General features: G+C 40.7%; 1 protein-coding gene across 6 annotated transcripts in view; it reads right to left on the bottom strand.

Annotated features, from left to right (window-relative positions):
* Positions 1-21,795, bottom strand: part of MAPKAP1 (MAPK associated protein 1) — a 479,755-nt gene that overhangs the window by 38,572 nt on the left and 419,388 nt on the right. The window contains exon 11 of one of the 6 annotated variants that reach the window (XM_033961254.1): positions 9,282-9,377. The exons of the other annotated variants lie outside the window; for them this stretch is intronic. Within the exon in view, the coding sequence (XP_033817145.1) occupies positions 9,349-9,377 (29 nt within the window). The 3' untranslated portion in view covers positions 9,282-9,348. Of the gene's footprint in view, positions 1-9,281; positions 9,378-21,795 lie in introns of those variants that run through there. 6 annotated transcript variants of the gene reach the window in all.

Raw genomic sequence — 21,795 nt, 5'->3', positions numbered from 1 at the left:
TGGCTCATTCAGTTTAACCAGAAAGGTAGGTAGAACTGTGGCTAGAGAGATAAGAATTCAGCATTCTCCCACCTAATGGAACATACTGAGTTGGAACAATATTACTAAACAAATTTATAGTTAAAAAAATATATCACACTTTTGCTAATAGTTTACAGCTGGGGTGCCCACACTTTTTGGGCTTGCGAGCTACTTTTAAAATGACCAAGTCAAAATGATCTACCAACAACAAAATTTAAAAAAAAAACACAAAGCACACTGTATGCAGAGAAAATGTTAATTATCATTTATATTCTGGTGTTTTTTCAAAGAGGTCAAGGCAGATGACTCTATGCACTGTCACCTCAGTAACAACCATACAAAAATAGACAAATATACCCCCTCCCTTTTTACTAAACCGTGATAGCAGTTCTTAGTGCAGGGAGCTGCGCTGAATGCCCCGCGCTGCTCTCAACGCTCATAGGCTCCCTGCGCTAAAGACCGCTATTGCGGTTTAGTAAAAGGGGGCCATAGTGCAAAATATAGACAGCAGATATAAATTCTCAAAACGGACACATTTTGATCACTAAATTGAAAATAAAATCATTTTTCCTACCTTTACTGTCTGGTGATTTCATAAGTCTCTGGTTGCACTTTCTTCTTCCGACTGTGCAATCCAATCTTTCTTCCCTTCTTTCAGCCTGTATGCTTCCTCTCCTCCAGACCTCATTTCCTCCCCCAACTTTTTCTTCCTCTCTCCCTGCTTCCCTTTCTTTTTTTCTCTCTTCATGCCCTCTTTCTTTCTTTCTGTTTCCCTCCTTTCCTTCTTTCTCCCTGCCCCCTTTCTTTCTTTCTCCCTGCTCTCCCCCAAGCCACTGCCGCCGCCATCGGGGAATAGGCCCCAAAGCCACCGCCGCCCCAAGCTCTCCCTGCTTCCATGCATCGGGCCGACCAGCATTCCTCTCCTCGATGTCAATTCTGCTGTCGGAGAGGAAGTTCCAGGCCAGCCAGTCAGTGATTGGCTGGCTCGGAACTTCCTCTCCGACGGCAGAATTGACATCGGGGAGAGGAAGGCTGATCGGCTCAGTAGATTGTGAAGACAACGTGAGTCTATCACGGAGCCCGGGATGGGCTCCACGATCAATTCACTTTGCCTTCGCGATCTACCGGTCGATCTTGATCGACGTATTTGGGCACCCATGGTCTACAGAATAGCTATATTTGGAAGGTGGGTTAATCTAAACTGAAAGTTGTCAACTGGATTGTTCTACTTTGATGCACACCTTGAAATACAGTGGCCCACCAGCGGTTGAAGAGGGGTTTTCAGGCAGTGAAAGGAGGCTGTTTTATCAGCAAGGCACATAGGAAATGGTGATGAACAAAAACACCACTCAACTCATCTGCCTGGTAGGGGAAGGATGTAAATGTGTAAGGAAGAGTTTTAGCTGAATAGGTATATGAATTTGAGAGACTTCAGCTGGCTGTTTGTGTATATTACACAGGAGAAGGCTACAGAAATGTACAGTATGTGTGTGGATTTTTGTTAATCTGACACTAGCAATCAGAACAGTGTCTGATATAGACATATATTCTCTAGAGCTTGGTTATCAACCTTTCTTATGTTGTGACACACCTGAAAATGCTCACATATGTGACACACTGAACACTAAAATTCACAGCTGAACAAAAAATTAAGGGGTCGATATTCAGCTGGCAACTCTCAGTGTTTTATTAACTGCCATCAGCATTAAGCCTGGAAATTCAATACTGACAACATCCAGGCTTCAACACTGAATTTCCAGGTTTCCAAAGCCAGCTCCACCATAGCCGGTTCAGTGCAATATTCATTATTAAACTGGCTATGGGACATCTCTTAAAGATAGGACTGACTTATGTGATTCTATTTATGCAGTAACCTTGGCTAGTTAAGGACTGTGTATCAGTACTTAACCAAGTGCCGACTCCACTCCTAGAACACCTTCAAGTTAGCCAGTTCTTCTTTAAGCGCTAACTAGACATTTTCAGTGGCACTAACCGGATAAATGCCACTGAAAATGACCAGTTGGCCATGAACAGACAATTTAACTAGCCAGGAGCTAGTTTTGGTCAGTTAAATCACTTTCAATATCGATCCCTAAATATTTAATTGCTGATAGCAAGTTTAGTGTGAATTTGCCTACCATTTAATCCAATGCTACAAAAAAAAAAAAAGTAGAAACATAGAAACATAGAAATTGACGGCAGAAAAGGGCTATAGCCCATCGAGTCTGCCCATACCAATGACCCACTCCCTGATTCTTACTCTCCTAGAGATCCCACATGAATATCCCATTTTCTCTTGAACTCTAACACGCTGCTGGCCTCAATCACCCTCTGAGGCAGCTCGTTCCAATGATCTACCACCCTTTCAGTGAAGAAGTACTTCCTCGCATCACCCTGAAATTTCCCTCCCCTGATTTTCAGCGAGTGTCCTCTGGTTACTGAGGGCCCTGTAAGACTGAAGATATCATCTTTCACCTCTATACGCCCAGTAATATACTTAAAGGTCTCAATCATGTCCCCTCTCTCTCTTCGCTCCTCCAGTGAGTACATCCGCAGTTTTTTTAACCTTTCTTCATACGTGAGTTCCCTGAGCCCCAAAACCATCCTGGTAGCCATTCGCTGAACCGACTCAATTCTCAACACATCTTTTCGGTAGTGTGGTCTCCAGAATTGAACACAATACTCGAGATGAGGTCTCACCATGGATCTGTACAGCGGCATTATGACTTCAGGTTTTCTGCTGACAAAACCCCTACGGATACAGCCCATCATTTGTCTTGCCTTGGACGATGCCTTCTCTACCTGATTGGCAGCCTTCATATCGTCGCTAATGATCACTCCTAAGTCACGTTCCACCGTGGTCCTGGACAAGGTTTCACCATTTAGTGTGTAAGTTCTGTGTGGATTTTTTTTGCCTAGGTGCATTACTTTACATTTTTTAGCATTAAAGCCCAGCTGCCAAGTTGATGACCACTGTTCAAGCTGTCTTAGGTCCTGCGTCATAAAGTCAGGCACACTGCTTTTGCCAACTATGTTGCATAGTTTGGCATCGTCAGCAAACAGTGATACTTTTCCTCTAAGTCCTTGGGTCAAATCTCCTATGAATAAATTGAATAGAATCGGCCCTAAGACGGAGCCCTGAGGTACTCCACTCATCACTGCTGACGTTTTGGAGGGGGTACCATTTACCATCACCCTTTGAAGCCTACCATCTAGCCAATCCCTTACCCATGTTGTGAATGTATCCCCTAATCCCATCGATTTTAGTTTGTTCAACAGCCTGCGGTGTGGAACGCTATCAAAAGCTTTGCTGAAGTCCAAGTATATCACGTCAAGGGACTCACCGGCATCCAGATGACTGGTCACCCAATCAAAGAAGTCAATCAGATTAGATTGGCAGGACCTTCCCCTGGTGAATCCGTGTTGATGTGGATCACGTAGATTTTCTTCATCTAGAATTTTGTCAAGTTCCTGTTTGATCAGTGTTTCCATGAGTTTGCACACTATGGATGTAAGACTCACTGGTCTGTAATTTCCTGTCTCCGTTCTGCAGCCCTTTTTGTGGAGTGGAATTACGTTAGCTGTTTTCCAGTCTAGGGGTACTATTCCCGTGCGCATGGAAAGATTGAAGAGTACGGATAGTGGTTTAGCCAGAACTTCACTCAGCTCTCTGAGTACCCTGGGGTGTAGATTGTCTGGCCCCATAGCTTTGTCTACTTTGAGTCTTGAAAGTTCGTGGTAGACATTACTAGGTGTAAACTCGTAATCACGAAACAGGTCATTTTGGCTGTTTCTTATTTGTAGTTGCGGACCATCTCCCGGTGCTTCACAGGTGAATACTGAGCAGAAGTATTCGTTTAGCAGTTCTGCTTTGGCAGTATCAGATTCTGCGTAGTTTCCATCTGATTTCCTAAGGCGTTCTATTCCATTTTTGTTTCTCTTCCTGTCGCTAATGTACCTGAAGAAGGATTTGTCCCCTTTTTTAATGTTCTGTGCTAGATCTTCCTCTGTTTGAAGTTTGGCTTCCCTGACTGCCTTTTTGACAGCCTTAGATCTGGCCAGATAGTCTTCTTTTGCCTCCCTTTACCCAAGATGTTTGTAGGTAATAAATGTTTCTTTTTCCATTTTAATGAGGTCCGAAATTTCCTTGTTGAACCATTGTGGTTTTTTGTTTCTCCGGCGTTTGCTTACTGTTTTTACGTAGCGGCTAGATGCTTCGTTCAGGATGGATTTTAGGTTTGACCACATAGTTTCCGGATTGTCAGTTTCTGCATGGTTTTGCAGCTTTTGATGGACAAATTCTCTCATGTGGTCGAAATCTGCCTCCCTAAAGTTGAGGACCCTCGTTGCTGTGTTTGATTTAGAGAAGCCTTTCCTGAGGTTGAGCCATACCATGTTGTGGTCACTGGAGGCCAGCGTGTCTCCCACTGATACTTCCGAGACACTGTCTCCATTTGTGAGTACCAGGTCCAGTATTGCTTTTTCCCTGGTGGGCTCTAATACCATTTGTTTTAGTTGTGCACCCTTAATGGAGGTTATTATTCTTTTGCTACCGCTCGTAGTTGCTGAGAGGGTGTTCCAGTCTGCATCTGGCATGTTGAAGTCGCCTAACAGTACTGTGTCACCACGCAAAGTGATGTTCTCTATGTCCTCAATCAATTCTTTGTCTTTGTCTTCCTTTTGTCTCGGAGGCCTGTATACCACACCAAGGTAAAGGCATTTTTCGTACGCAACACATCAGTCCCAGATTTCTCAACTGTCATTCAAATCAAATATATATTCAAATTCTGGCATCACGTCAACAGCAGCACAACATCCCTCTACTGGCAGATACTGTGAAACAGAAAACCTTACAATTCAGAAACTATGCAGAAAATAAAACCTACTGACAGCAGAGATGCAACATTTCTAGATGGGGTTGGTGACAGCAGAGATGCAACATTTTTTGTTGCGACTGGTGATAGCAGTTACTGGTGGATTAGTCAGGAAGCAGAAATAAGACAAGTTCTAATTTAAAGAGCCGGACTCAGGATCTCAAGAATATCCAGTTTGCATGCACAGATGGTTGCTAAAGAAAGGTGTCTAGATACTACTAAACTACCCTAAATGAATCTCTTCATAAAGGCAGTTTAATAAAAAAATTAACTTGAGAGATTTAGGTCCTAAACCCAATATAAATCCAAAAGTCTCTAGAAGATAAAATATGGACTTCTAGTGACCTAAATATGGACCTAAATATGGACTTCTAGTGACCTAATGAGTACTGCTGCAGTTCGAAAATGTAGTGTATACCACTTAATTTTATCTGTCTCTCTCTTCTCTCTCTCTCTCTCTCTATATATATATATATATATTTTTAGACTACACAGACTTGAAGACAATTGAACAGACCCAACTTATCCTATAATCAGGAATCCCATGTTATGACATCAAGTCAACTTGTTAGCTTGCCACTATGTTTCTGGGGAAGTCAACCTTGCAAGGGGCCAACAATCTTGTAACAGACACCTGGGGTGCAGCACCACTGATGCAATATCTCTGACTTTTAAATAAAAAGGCAGCTTGGGCATGAGACGCCAAAAGCCACAATAATGCAAAAGCAATTACTGTGAACTCCTCACTTTGCAAGCTGCTTATTAGCATGCTCCATCTGTTTAAAAAAATAAAAATAAAAAAGGTCATTCAGAAAAGGTCTCTTTTTGTAAGGTACAAGTTGAACAAATTTCATCATTTTAACAATTTGGACTTTTAGGCGCTCATGAATACAGAATATCTGTATGAAGTTAAAACTTGCCGAAAATTCAAATACCTGAGTTATGTAGGGACCCTATTCATTTCATATGCAGTGCCCTGCTGAGAAAGGAGGCAGATTGGTGGTATGGAAAGGGGAGTGGACCAACTTTAGAAGGCCATGGTATGGCAAGGGGTGTGGATGATTAGAGCACTGCAACAATTTAATGCTGCTGTTGCATGAACGCCTAATTAAGTCTTCTGTTAAAATTAACTGCTGAATATATGTCTCAGAGTATAGTACAAAGTGCCACAAAAATACCATAAGACTTAAACATTGCCAGTAATAGTTTACTGCATGTAATCTATATGACATATGACACTTATGTTCTTCAGATTATTAGGAAACCTCAGTTTTCTGTGTATGAAACATTCTGGAAAAAATAGATAGAAATAGATGTATTGGACTAGGTAGTACATATACAAGTATTTAAAAGCTCCATTCCAGTCTCTGACATAAAAAAAAGAGTTTTTATTCATCTTTATTACAGTTTAGTGGCTATACAGCACTCAACCAATGCCTGTGTGTTTCTATCTTCTTTTTTTTCCCACTTCTTCCGTTATCTGAATGAATCTTATTATAATGTTCCAAAAGGAGCTGATGGTGTAAAAGGAACCAGTTCACATATTAACACATCAATTACCTTTTTGGTTTAAAATGAAATCTCCATAAAGGCAGCACAGCTATCAACGCCGGCTATCGCTTAACCATATGTATTGGGCTAGAAAAGCTATTTTCGTGCAGATGTGGAATTCAGTGGGAAAGAGTGACTCCTGCAGCAACATCAATCAAAATGTCGACTGTGTTGGCAGTTCCTGACAGTAAGGCAGGTTCAAAGGTCACAGGGTAAAGGGGGAAAAAATAAGCCCAGCGCTGGTTCAGCTCTAATATCTCTTTGGTTGAAGTCTTTGCAAAGGTACACCTTTCTGTAGATCCTTGCCTTCATTAATCTTCTTGCCATCTCCTTTAACTAGTCATGCAGAACCGCTCGATAGAAAGACACATAATGGGGAAGGCCCTGTGCCTATTACCAAGTTAACATTCTGTTAAGCCCCAGTGCAACAAAGGAACAGAAACTCACAGGAAATTTTAAGGCTGCAGGGTGCAATGAAGGTTATTAAATTACAATTTCAAGTCACTTCTATGTTTGCACACTATAGAAAAGAAATACATATGAGCATTTTCTATTTAATCTACTTTTAATGCAGTAAGTATAGCAATTAAAATGATTTTTTTTCCAAAACATGTCCCATGCCCTTCCTCCCCCAAATGAAAATCAATCCTGAAGAATCGTTAATAAGTGGCTTCAATTTAATTCCATAAGTAAATCGAATCCATGTGTAGATCTTGTCAAGTGTGTCTAAAAAGAGCATGATTAATTTGACACAAAAGATCCAATTTTACAGGATTAATAAAACTACAAGTTTTAAATACATAAGAGCATTTGCTTAAATCTATTATATGGTTGACGTTTCTTCTTTCTGTACCCTATTCAAGCACACTTAGGTCTGTGCAGAAGCCACAATGACCTAATAACCAAGGGCCTCTAAGCACCTAAACTGTAAAGCAGGTCATTAAAACTAGGCCAATAGTACAACATCATTATGCTCCCTCCATGATCATGTGTCAGGTTGGCACAGTTTAATAAGTGGAGAACGTCTTTGTCAGCTTTAGAACTGCTGGCTAATTAAATATGTTAAAAATATAACAACAAATAACTAAAAACAAGGAAGCAAAAACAAAATTGAAGAGTCATATCCCATGCCCAAATCTTAACCAAGGCTAATCCAGGTTTTACTTGAATGCTTTTCTGAGTGCTCCTGCTTTTATTGTGGGAAACTGAGTGAGGTGATGTTGAATAATTAAGAGTAAGCAGGTTGACCAGCTGTTTACTTTGCTCCTGCTGGATTCAGCCAGATTTGTCATTACCACCCAAGGAGCAGCTGAAGGTGGCTGAGTGACCAGAACATCTGATCTTCTCTCAAAGAAAGCAGCTTTGTAAGTGTGAAAGTTGCCACACTGGCAGGTAATGGATGCCCTTGTGTCAGGGAATGCCCATGAGAGATTCTAGATTTGCATCAGTTCAGTTCATACTTTGATACTAAACTGGCACTTAGCAATAACTTACATCAGATATCAAAGATGCAGCCCACAAAAGGAACAAAGATTTATCAGTCAAGTATATTGATCATTAAATCACTCTGACACAGAGACAAAATCCAAGACCAATTAAGTGTAGAACTAATGTTACCACTACTACTGGGTGGTAGACAGTTTTGAAGTACTATTTATACAGTATATTGTAAGAATAGAAGAGAAATCTAACTTGATTCAAGAGCATAATTTGAAAAAAAAAAAAAAAAAAAGGAGTACAGTGATACCGGAGGACTGGAGAAGGGCTGAGGTGGTCCTTTGCCACAAAAGTGGAAGTAAGGATGAAGCAGGGAGTTACAAGCCAGTAAGTTTGACTTCTGTGGTAAGCAAATTAATGGAAACACTTTTAAAACAGAGAATGATGAAGTTTCTGGAATCCATATCACACCATATTGTTTCTTATAGCTCACAAATGTCAACTGGGAATCATTGCGGCTTACATAGAAGTAATAAGGTTAGCAACATAGACATTATGAATCATAGCAAGAATATAATGAAAACAAATGCATTTTTAGCACCTTCCAAAATCGAAGACAGAAGGAGGACTGACTTAAGCAGGTTGGGGAGGCAGTCCCAAATTTTGAGGCCTTGAAACTCGAAGTGGAATCGAAGAGCGATTTCCTCCGATGCATAAGAACATAAGAATAGCTTTACTGGGTCAGACCAAAGGTCCATCAAGCCCAGTAGACTCAAAGTGGCCAATCCAGGTCACTAGTACCTGGCCCAAACCCAAAGAGTAGCAACATTCCATGCCACTGATCCAGGGCAAGCCAAGCCTTGCCCCATGTCTTACTCAATACCAGACTATGGACTTTCCTCCAGGAACCAGCTACGCTATCCGCTCCTACCACAACCTCTGGCAATGCGTTCCAGAGCTTAACTATTCTCTGAGTGAAAAAATATTTTCCTGTAACTTCGAGTGTCCCGTAGTCTTTGTAATTTTTGATGGAGTAAAAAATTGATTCACTTGTACCCGCTTGTACCCACTTAGGATTTTGTAGACTTCACTCATATCTCCCCTCAGCTGACTCTTCCAAGTTGAAGAGCTCTAACCTTTTTAGTCTTTTCTCATATGAGGAGTTCTATCCCCTTTATCATCCTGGTCGCTCTTCTTTGAACCTTTTCTAGCGCCGCTATATCTTTCCTGCGATAAGGAGACAATAATTGAACGCAATACTCCAGGTGAGGTCATACCATGGAGCGATACCGAAAGATTAAGTTCTTACCTTTGCTAATCTTCTTTCTTGTAAATCCTCACTTCATTCCAGGACCAGTGGGTTGTTTATCTCCTCCCGCCAGGGATCTGTAGGAAGCTTCAAACTTATGAAGCTTTTATCCCCTCCTTCTCACGCTCTACTACTGAGTATGCTCCTTCTGTACTTTCAGTCAATCTTTATGCAGCCAGGAACATCTGTAGAGGAGAACAAACAAGAGAGAGAGAGAAAAAAAAAAATGGGGAACTGCCCAACTAGCAAATCAATTCTGCTCATATAACAAATGCAATAACATTGTGAAAACGAAATAACAGGTTATGAAACATAGAAAACCTGAACGACAAAACAGCTGTAGGGGGGGAGACACAGCCTGCAGTCAGAAGGGAGTGTCTGAACCAGTGAATCCCCCCAAATTAGTGCTAAACCCAGTCAGATGGCACTCTTATAAAGACTGGTCCAGAAATAGAACTCCAGCTTAACAGTACTCGTAAGGCAGGCAAACCGAATCAGCAAAGCACAGAGCGGGTTCCCAGAATAAAGTGAGGATTTACAAGAAAAATGATTAGTAGAGGTAAGAACCTAATCTTTTGTTCTTGTACAATCAGACTTTATTCCGGGACCAGTGAGACATAACAAAGCAGTCCCGAAAATTCAGGGGGGGGGGGGGGGGGGACGGGGGACCGATTAGCCTGCTGCCAATATAGAGGAACCAAAAGTAGCATCCTGCTTGGCCAAAACACTGATCCTGTAAAACTTGGTGAAAGTGTGCAAGGAGGATCATGTAGCAGCTCTGCAAATCTCATCCAAAGACACAGCTGACAACTCTGCCCAAGAGGAGGAATACTCCTCTGGTTGAATGAGCCCTCACCCCCCAGGGGTGGCTTCTTCCCTGCCACTACGTAAGCCGTTGAAATGGCTGAGCGAATCCACCAGAAAATGGTAGCCTTAAAGGCAGGCCTACCTTTGCGGGTAGTACCCACCAGAAAAAACTGGTGGTCCAAAAGATGAAACTCGTTGGTAACTTCTAAGTACTGCAACAAAAGCCTGCTCATGTCTAGGGACCGCAGCACTTGGTTCTGGACCTTTGAGCCAGCAAATACAGGGAGCCAAACTTCCTGACACTCATGAAAGGGCAGAAACCACTTTCAGAAGAAAGGAAGGAAGAGTATGCAACATCATCGCAGAATCCATAATACGCAGGAAGAGATCCCTGAAGGAAAGAGCCTGAAGCTCCGAAACTCTCCGGGCTGAAATGAAAGCCACAAGGAAGACTATCTTGATCATGAGATCCATCAGATGCCTGCTGCAAAGGCTCATATGGCGGACGAGCCAGAGAACGCAGAACAAGATTTTGATTCCATGTAGGACAGGGAAGGTGAAAAGGAGGCCGCAGTCGAACAGCACCCCGCAGAAAATGTACCACATCCGGATGTACAGCCAATGAGCCCCTCAAAGCCAGAGGACCCATATTCCAAGTTTCCAAGTTTATTTATAATTTGGTATACCGACCATCACAAGTATCTAGTATCTAGGTTTACAATATAAAAAATTTATAAAACATAAAAAATAAAATAAGGCAAGTTATAGCCTAGATAGGGACAAAGTTTGGACATGTTGGATACAAGAGGAGCTGGAGGGGGAGGGAGATTTTAAATTACATCAAAAATAAAAATAAGATGGAGGGAAGTAGGGGGAGAATACAAAAGGAAAGGGAGGTCGTATCTTAAAAACGGTTCTCATTTTTTTTTTTCCTTGGAAAGGATTCTTAAATGCAGTTTTGGTATGCGTCTTTGAACAGAAATGTTTTGAGATTAATTTTAAATTTGGTTAGAGTTTTCACGGCGGAGATGTGGTAGAATTGCATTCCAGAGGGAAGGGGCTGTGGTGGAGAAGATGGTGTTTCTGGTATAATAGAGTTCTTTAATCGAGGGGACTGTCAGTAAATTCTGATCAGCAGATCTGAGGGCCCTAGAAGGAGTATGTGAGAAAAGATATTTCTCTAAGAAGGCAGGTAAGTGGGAGAGCTTAATTTTGAAAACAAGTAGGAGTATTTTATAAGTTGTTCTATGTGAGACTGGCAACCAATGTAATTCTCGAAGAAGCGAGGTGACATGGTCGTATTTTTTGGCTTTGTAGTTGAGTTTGATCGCAGTATTTTGAATCAGTTGCAGTCGACAAATTTGCTTTTGAGTTATTCCATGGTATAGAGAATTGCAATAGTCTATGTGTGAGATGATCAGCGAATGAATTAAAGTTTTAGTAGAGGTAGATTATAGAACAGAGGTTCTAATACGGATTAGATGGAGTTTATAGAAGAAGTTTTTGGTCAATGAGCTAATTTGATCATGGTAATTGAGATCTTTGTCCAAAATGATTCCAAGTAGTTTTAATTTGACAAGAATCGATACATATTTGTCCAGTTAAAGTATCATTGTATTTGACTGGGAATAGGATTCCTCAAGATTTGGCTATGTTAAGGGAAAGTGTGTTGGTTCATAGCCATAAGCTGATTTTATCCAGTTTGATATTGATTTCTTGGATATCATTGATGTTTGTGGGGTTAATGGGGTGAAGAAGTTGAATGTCATCAGTGTAGGCGAAGGTGGTAAATCCAATAGATTGAGCTAGAGTCAAGAGAGGGGCTAAAAAGATATTGAAGAGTAGGGGGGAGAGAATAGAACCTTGTGGAACACCATAAGTTTGAAAGATTGGGGAAAGGATGTTCCTTTAGAGTGAACTTTGAAATTCCGATCAGCGAAGTAAGAGGAAAACCAGAAGAGAGCGGAGTTGGTTATACCACTGTTTTTAAAACGGTTGAGAAGTAGGCCGTGATCAATCGTATCAAAGACAGCTGATAGATCAAGGGATATCAGGAGAACTGATTTTCAGTGGTCGTGGAGGTAGTAGATGGTGGTGGTGGGACTGAACAGGGACAGTTCAGTCGAGTAATTTATGCGGAAAATGGTTTGATTTGGATGGGCATTTGTTTTTTCAAAGAATTTGGAGAGTTGGCGAAAAACAATTTTTTCAGTGAGTTTGGCAATGAAGGGTAAATTGTCAATAGGATGGAAATTGTAGCATTGTGTTTCATCTAAGCTTTGGTTTTTTAGTTTGAGGAAAACTAGGGCGATCTATGGAGGAGGTGGGGGTTCTGGTATGAGGGATGTCCCTGCAGAGGGGGTGGGTATCCGGAAGGAGGGATTGGATATCCCTCATGCCACGATCATGACAGAGGGGGCTGCCAGGCAGGAGGGACTGGGCATCCCTCCTGCTGCGATCATGAGGGAGGAGTGCCGGGCAGGAGGGACTGAGCATCCTTACTAACGAGATCGTGAGAGGGGATGGGTGGTTGCAGTCATTAAACCTATTGCAGCAGGGAGATCCTTTGCCGTGATAAGCTTAGCGGCTGCGTATATTTACAATGTAGGCCGGCATTTTGCTGGACTACACTGTACGCATCTCCCGCTAGCCTAGGGAGACGCGTACGGCCACCTAGGTCTGCCTAAGGCTACTTCTGGGCCAAACCATGCCCAGCCTTAGGCGAGCTTAGGCGGTCTTGTGTGCCTCCAATGTAGGTGGCCTGCCTCAGGAAGTTTTTAAAAAAAAGCCTACTGCGGCCTACAATTGGGACACCGTTTATAGAATCTGGGTCTGTGTGTCCAAGTGGCAGATGAAATTTAATGTGGACAAATACAAAGTGATGCACATTGGAAAGAATAACCCAAATCACAGTTACCAGATGCCAGGGTCCACCTTGGGGGAAGACAATACGATGAAACCTTCTGCCTAATGTGTGGCGGCGGCCAAAAAAGCAAACAGGATGCTAGGAATTATTAAAAAAGGGATGGCTGAGTGAGCCATTTAAAATATATTTTTGTCTGACATGAGAAGTTTATCATATTTATGATTTACCTATTTTCTTTTTAATTGTGGGACTCCTTCAGGAGATAATCAGCCCTAATAATGTGGACTTGATATATACTTTTAAGGTTGTTATTTTTATTTTGTACCTTTTTTTTGTAATTACCTGAAGTTATTTGTTGTAATAACTGAATAAACTGATAAAAAAAAGGGATAGCTAACAAGACTAAGAATGTTATAATGCTTCTTTACTGCTCATTGGTGCGACCTCATCTGGAATACTGCGTTCAATTCTGGTCTACTTATCTCAAGGAAGATATAGAGGCACTAGAAAAGGTTCAAAGAAGAGCAACCAAGATGATAAAGGGGATGGAACTCCTCTCATATGAGGAAAGACTAAAAAGGTTAGGGCTCTTCAGCTTGGAAAAGAGATGGTGAGGGGAGATATGATTGAAGTCGACAAAATCCTGAGTGGTGTAGATCAGGTACAAATGGATTGATTTTTCACTCCGTCAAAAATTACAAAGACTACGGGACACTCAATGAAGTTACAGACAAATACTTTTAAAACCAATAGGAGGAAATATTTTTTCACTCTGGAATGCATTGGCAGAGGTTGTGGTAAGAGCAGATAGCATAGCTGGTTTTAAGAAAGGTTTGGACAATTTCCTGGGTACCAATTTTATCAAGGCAATATAAGTTCCTATGTGCCTTTCAGAAATAAACTCCAAGATCCAGCCCAAATAATGTGCAAACAGCTACATAAATTTACACTTACTTTGAAGATGGCATAAATGTGTGGTATAAATGTATTCTATATAATATGTATAAACAATGCAACTCTGCCTCCCCTCCACCCAAATTATATCCCTGGGAACTGCTGTGCCATCTTCCCACTGGCATACTTTTTACATGTGTGTGTGTCCACGCAGTTTAATAAAAAGGCCTTTTCTGAATGTGAAACAAGCTTTATACATGGAAAATCTTTATAAAGCATAAAGTTATGCTGCTACAATAAAATCTCAGTTATCCGGCACCCACGGGGATTGGTGGATACTGGTTAACTGTTTTTCTGGTTAATTGAGAGCGTGTTAGAAACCTTGTCTAACATACTCACAATTCCTCCCCCCCGCCCCGAAGCAACAGTGTTCTGGGCCGCAAAACCCTACTCCCTCATTCAAGCTCTTAATTGGCAGAAGAAGGCAGCGGTTCTGAGCAACGAACTCCTTCGCTCCCTCCCTCTCTTCCTTACCTGAAGTGCAGCGGTCAGCAGGAAGCAGCCTCAAAACAGGCTGCTCACAGCCAGCCCTGGCAGGGCCTTTCCTCTGACGCATCACTTCCGATGCATCAGAGGAAAGGCCCTGCTGAGGCTGGCTGCGAGCAGCCTGCTTAGAGGCTGCCTCCTGCGCTTCAGGCAAGGAAGAGAGAAAGGGAGGGAGGGAGCGAGGGGGTTCGTGATTCAGAACCGCCGCCTGTTTCTGCCACTTCAGTGCTTGAGGAAGGGAGGGAGGTAGGAGGGCTTTGTGGCTCAGGACCACTGCCATGCTGGTGCTTCGGGGTGGGAGGGAGGATGGTTCTTGGGATTTGGGGGCTTGCGGTAAGGAGGGAGATTTGCAGCTCAGGATGCTACCACTGGTGCTTTGGGGGACTTTTTTATTTTATTTTAAATTTACAATGGCGATTATTTTGCTGGCTGAATGAGAGCCCCAGTTAACTGAGACCTGGTTAATCTAGACTCTACTGTACTATATATTATTTATAAAGTGTTACCAGATGCATGCAGCACAGTACAACAAACACGCAAGAGACGGTCCCTGCTCAAAAGAGCTTACAATTTAACTAAGATGGACATAGGACAAAGGCTTATACATGTTGCATTTAGACTTGAATGTGTAAAGTTATATAGACAATTTTTTTCTACAATTTAAATGTTTGTCAATCTGCCAAATTATTTATTTCCCTCCTTCTACTCAGCTAGTCCTACAAGTATGCGGGGATGCTACAGTGTCGACCCTTCAGCAAAACCCCAAGCTGGCATCACACAGCTATATATCAAGTATAATTGTAAGGATGACAGTTAAAGACAGACTCAGGAACGAGACCTCTAAGGAAAGAATCTGTAGGGCAATAAGGAGACTGAGGAATACGAACAAATCAGCTAAAACATTAAACAAGTGAATAGAAGATTCTTCAAAGTACTGCCGTTAAAAAAACATTCTTAGAATTCTTTAATGTTCTGGAAACTTGGCAGTAGTAGGGTTAATGACCCTCCCCCATCAATTATGAAAGAGGGGAAACAAACAGCTGTCAAATCTCCAGCTCTTTAATCCTCTCAGGGTAACAGTATAAATCCTTCCCAAACTGGAACAGACTAGTGAAATTCTAAACTCGAGGAGGCGAGTTTTGAAGACCTTTCAACCATGTCTGCTCCAGCGCAATGCAAACCTTTGTTTCTGAAAGGCAATTTAATGCTTAAGCCATGGACCCCCCAAAACTGAACCATATTAATCTTTGTGATAACCAAATTAACGGACCTTAACAACAGAAGCAGCGTTCTGCATTACAACTTGAGTCAATTTAGAAGTTTATCATTTCCTTCAAATAAAAAAAAAAAAAAAAAAGACATAAAAATGTCTGGGGAAGCAGAGAACAACTTCATTACCATTCCACTGCAAGCTGGTGTTCTAATAACCTCAGCAGAAGAACAGTCAGTCTAAAAAAATTCTCTACTCTGTTTTCACCACAGTGTTATTACAGCTTGTAATATGTTTTCTGCCGCTTATGAAAAGACTAGATGGAGCACACTTGTGTTACAAGAGATAAAACATAGTGAGAAAATATATTGCACAATTCCAAACCCTTATCTCTCCTCCTCCCTCCCTTTCTTTGCCATAATTCATTCAAAGAGGCTCCAGGAATAATTTCTTTTGATGTAAACTAGGCTGCAAACATATATCACCCAGTTGATAAAAATCACAGACAAAATTTACGAAATAGCAGAATCCTCCTCTTCAGAGTGTGGCTGAGATTGCTACTTTTTTCCCATTTTTCATGATACAAAGGGAGATTCAGAACTATTTTTGGAGTCTCTGATAGCTCTACTTTACTACAAATGAAATGCAAGATTTTAGATTTATACCGATTAAACTCTGTTATAACGTTCCAGTTGCAGCACCAAGAAATGGTTTATATTTCAGTCGGGTGCAAGCTGGTGATCAGAGGTTTGGGGGCTCATAATTGAAAAGAAAATACGTCTAAAAAACCAGCCTAAATCAGCACTTGGACAATCAGTAAGACAAGTCATCCAAGTGCCGATAATCAAACCGGGTTTTAGACGCATCTAAAAATGAGTTAGGCCTTTCAGTGCTGCTGTACAACCAGAGCTAAAAGGGGCATTTTAGGAGGAGTGGTGAGGGTGGGACGTGGGCTAATCTAAACTTAATCATACTGATCTAAACTTAGTCGAAAGTTTAACGAGGCTGCCTGGACGGAACTTGAACTTTGTGACTTAGGCCATGTAAAACCAGGTCTAAGTGCCAAAAAGGAATCCAAAGTGACCAGATAACCACTGCAGACACAAAGTACAGACCCCCATACACTGACCCCCCCCCCACAACACCATAAAAATCAGAATAAAAATGTACATACCTGCCTCCAGAACATCAGCACCTGGCATAGCAAAGCCTAGTATAGCAGCACAGAGGTGGCTTACGTAGTGTGGGGGTGGGCTAGTGAACCATAGAGAGGAGGACCCAAGCCCATAAGCCACTCTAACCACTGCATTTATGGTGGAACATGTGCACCCCCCCAAAACCCCACCCATTCTACTGCACTGCCATATAGGTGCCACCTGCAGCCGTGAGGACTATTGGGATGGTAGACAGGTGGGTCTAGTGGGTTTTGGGGGTGTTTTGGAGTGGCTCACCATGATCTATAAGGGAGTTATGGTGAGATGTTTATGATGCACCCTTTTTGTGAAGTTTGCAGCAGTGCCCTATAAGGTGCCCCACTACTGGGTGTCCAGTCCATCACTTTGCTGGTCCCTCCCATGTCCAAAAGGTCCTTTTCTAGGCGTTTTTGACTTGGATGAATTTTTGGATGAGAATGGGGTATAAAGATAGATAACTTAGTGGTCTGGGTGATCAAACAGCTGGACGTACATTTAGATGACTCTCGTAAAACAAAATACTTTGGATGTATTTTTCGAGAATGGACTTTAGACACTGCCGACTTTGGTCGCCTAACAACTTAGACGTTTCTTTCGATTATGCTTCTCTTAGTGTTTTATTTAATATTTTCTCATTTTCTGTTGGTCACTATATTTTGGATTTAGATTTGACTACTTGCCTTTGCAAATTGGTTTTGATTTAAAATGACTCTGATTTTTTAAAAAAATTTTATTTTAGAGATCACATGTAGAATTTGAAATATATTAAAGATATAAAACAATCAGTTGTGTTGGCCTATGATAGGAAACTATTGGCTTGCACCTGCTCTAAGATGAAACTTCTTGGAAATGCCAAGACAGTAAAACTTCAGTGAGAAAGACTTACCTCCTCTTCTACGAAACTGCGATAGAAGTTTTTAGTGCAGAGAGCCTCGCTGAATGGCCCGTGCTGCTCCCGATGCTTGAGTTCCTATGAGCGTCGGGAGCAGCGCGGGCCATTCAGCGTGGCTCCCTGCGCTATAAACTGCTTTCACAGTTTCATAGAAGAGGGGGTTAGTAGCAAGTCATTTATCTGTACCTTTCCCTTCCACTGCCAATTCCTGAGTCCACACTTTCAAGGTGCTTCCACTGTATGCCCAGAGCATACTTCCTGTGGCTGGTTCACCCCATACTCCATCTCAGACTTAATAAAATCAAATTCCCATCTTCCTCTTTGGGACTGCTTTTAAATTTTAACTCCTAATTTCCCTTTTTTTGTTAAAAAAATAATTTACTTGAAACTTGATCAACGAAATTCCAAAACTCTTTTGGCCTGTAAGTTTATCTTTGTGTGTATGCTTTAGAAATTATGAGTAGTAGTAAAATTTGGGAGAAGATAACATTCATATGAAGTGCTGTGCACCCAAATAGTAGCATAGAATGTCGCTACTATTTGGGTTTTTGCCAGGTACTAGTGACCTGGATTGGCCACCATGAAGATGGGCTACTGAGTAAATGGACCATTGGTCTGACCCAGTAGGCTATTCTTATGTTCAGGAGGCTGATATACTAATCTTCAACTGTGATTCTATCATCCTTATCATTAGGGTTTATACCACTTATGTGGACAATTCCATTCACACTGTAAATCAAAAAACAAAACAGCATAAAACAAAAGAAAATATAAGGCAGAGACTTCCAATCCCCCATCCAATCCCTTAGTTAAACCACTGTGATAGAATAAAATTACATTCCTACCTGCTCATGAGGTGGAGAAAGACTAGTATCCTACGTATTAAATGTGAAGTGACTACACAAAAAGTGTGGCTTGTGTGAAAAACAGTCTGAAACTCTAAAGTGGAGGCATTTTGTGTTACTTTTACACATGGGAGAAATTCTGTGCAGAAGTTTATATAAATTTGGTATTAATAAGCCACTGTGATGTAAACTCATTTACAGCAGATCATTAATGTTTAAAAATTGGAAAACGAGTGAGCAATAAAAGGCTTCAAGGAAGGTCCTGTCTGCCACCAAAAGGAAGACCTTCCAGGTCAGGTACTTCAGGTGATAATTAGCACAAAAGAAGCTTGTATTTCCTTGGTTTTTAAATCTCTGCATGTGAAGGTACCACAAGGTTTTACCCTATTTATTTCAGTTGCTGGGAAGTTTCATCAAGAGTTGTAATCAGGACCGTTTATTATTATCTTTTCCATCAATGAAAGAAATTAAATTTAAATCTGTACATGAAAAATCTATTTGTTATTGAATGTCTAAGGTTTGGAGTTTACTATCTTTAGAAAAACTAAAAACGGATCTTTTTTAAAATTTACCTCTATTAATAGGCTTACATATCACACAATGATAACAGGAATTAAGAAAAAAAAATCCAGGCAAATTCTCATCAAAAATTTCAAGGTAATCTTTTGTCCACAAAGAAAGGAAATTAAGATCCAAGATTACCAGGAAAAAGAATTAAAGGAAAAACAAAATACATAAGTATGAGTGACACGCATGCCAGTGACCTAAACAGCTTTACAACTATGAGACTAAACCTGGACATGAACTTCTTCTTTAGAATTCAAAAAAATAAATTAGCTGTTTTGGGTCAAAAAACTGATATATTTTACTCTCATAAGTAATCAAACAAGTACAAGGAAATCTTAATATACAGGTAGCACCAAAGGCTAAAACTTGGCTTTCAACCTTAAAAAAAATCTTGGCACCGCTTTTGAGAAGCTCTAGATAAGTTGGGAAAAATTCTTGCTTTTGATCCCCCAGTTTTTTCTTGCATATAGTGAAAATACATCTGAAGTACAGTATTGTGATCTAGCTCCAGCACAAATGTAGCTATCAAGGTAGTTCTCTGGGTGACAAGTTGCAGGGAAGATTCCAATAAATCTGTCAGATTCATAGGTTCACCTTCACCTTGCTGCTGGGTACAGAGATTTGGCTAACTTACCTCAGATAGTCCCATAATATAATACACCCTTGTTATAGGATGGCATTCTTACAACTTCCGTCAAATACTTTTTAACCATCAATATATGCAATTAATGGAGATTTTGGAAAGTTTAAAAATCTTATATTATTCTTCCTGGCATGATTTCCTTTTGTGAAGGTAACCACTATCCTTAATCAGCGTTCCCTCTGCTTTTTAACATTTATCTGTCTTCCTTGGGAACTAGACTGTCTAAATTGGATATCAAATTCCTATTAGAGAATGACATGGGGATAAATTTTTCCCCGTACATGCAGGAACTCATTTTCCCATCCCTTCGAGTTCTTTTCCTGTCCCTGTCCCATTCCTGCAAGCTCCGTCCTCATCTGCACAAGCCTCAAACACTTTAAAATCATAAGTGTTCGAGGCTTGTGCTGTTAAGGCAGAGCTTACAGGAATGGGGAAGGGACAGGGACAACGACAAAAATCACAGGGACGGGATGGGGAAATTGCTTTCCTGCAGGGACGGGTACAAATTTGTCCCCATGTCATTCTCTAATTCCTATTCCATCTTTTTTATCTCAAGCAACACAGTTAATATCAACAGTAATTTCTACAATAGAGCAATGGTTTAAATGTCTTTGAATGAATTAGTCATCCCTAAAGACAACTTGTAATTTTAAGTTTGTATTTTAGTCAATGTATGCTTTTATGATTACTGTACACTGCTTAGAAGTTTGATTAGGAGGTATAATAAATTTTAAATAAACTTGAAACTTGATGGAAGAGTCCAAACTGAAGCTTAATACTGACAAAATGAAATTTTTCCTGGCCATACCTGGTCAAAAGAAGGTAGAACCGAGCTTAGAACTAGATGGAATTTTATACACACTCAACCCCACAATAAGATTCTAGGGATCATCTTAGATCAAGATTTATCAATGAAAGCTCACACTTCCTCCTGTAGATTATTTGTGCAATCTTTGATTGTCAGTACTTTGGATTATTGTAACATAATTTATTATAGATTGTGAATGATTCAAAATACTGCTTTAAGATTAATTTTTAGAAGTCAGATCATGTGACATCTTACTATTGCACTGGCTTCCATTTGAGGTCAGATAAAAGTCATAGAAAGAGAACCAGGAACAAACACCCATTTTGTTTGTATTTGGATAAGTTTAATGTTCGGTACTAGCCTCCTTCATTCCCTGTTAGTATAAATTCTAGCCTCAACCATACAATAGAGAAAGCTATATTTCAAAGCATTTGAACCAGTTTTTACCACCCAAATAGAATTTTTTTCTATTGTGCTGATTTTAGATAAGCAGCAGCAAATGGTTGAGATGGACTCAAAATATGCAGATGCATAGTACCTGGAGACTGGGCATCATGTGGAACTACTGACCACATTCAGGTTGAATATTACATGGGATCACCAAATGTAGCAAAAGGCCACTGTTACTTGCAAATTGTATTCAACAAAGTGTACCATTTCAATCTTCTAAACATGACCAAGAATAAAACATAACAGGCCAGGGCTTAAAGATTCATTCTAATACAGGTGGGTTCTCAACCCAGTCCTTAGGATGCACCTAGCCAGTCTAGTTTTTAGGATATCTCCGATGAATATACAGTTTGATTTCCTGGTAGACGGTGTGTTTCCTGCTTGTCAGCTGATCCCGGCTTGTGCCGAACCCTGGGTCCTTGCTCAAGTCATGCTTAGTTTACTGGTGAAGTTGTGATGTTGGTGAGCCTTGAAAATACAGCTCCTGAAGACGCCAGGTGGCGAAACACAGTCTTGTGTTGCGCTGAATGCTTTATGAATTGAAGAACAGGACCATCATGAGGACAGAGAGGCCTGCCGATTCCGTTTAAAAAACTGTGATTTTCACGTTCTAGACTGTTGTGAAACTCTCAGTTTGAAGCCTTTCTGACTAGACGATCATGGACTAATGAACTAACTAAGATTACTTTTTGGATAAAAGTAATCACAATGACTGTAATGTGTGTGTGAAAGTTGGGAAGTGAGTGTGAGTGATGGGGATTAGATTCACTGACTAAATTATTTTGATATTTATTAATAAATTAAGTATTGGTAAGTAGTAAAAGTACTGTAATGAAATGAACTGTGGGAGATAATATTAAAATTGAATGGATTAAGATAACA

Source organism: Geotrypetes seraphini, chromosome 10, assembly GCF_902459505.1.
Source record: "Geotrypetes seraphini chromosome 10, aGeoSer1.1, whole genome shotgun sequence".
In the NCBI taxonomy this organism is placed as follows: Eukaryota; Metazoa; Chordata; class Amphibia; order Gymnophiona; family Dermophiidae; genus Geotrypetes; species Geotrypetes seraphini.
Note: the sequence above shows the minus strand (reverse complement) of the source record. Positions and strands in the feature narration are given on the sequence as shown.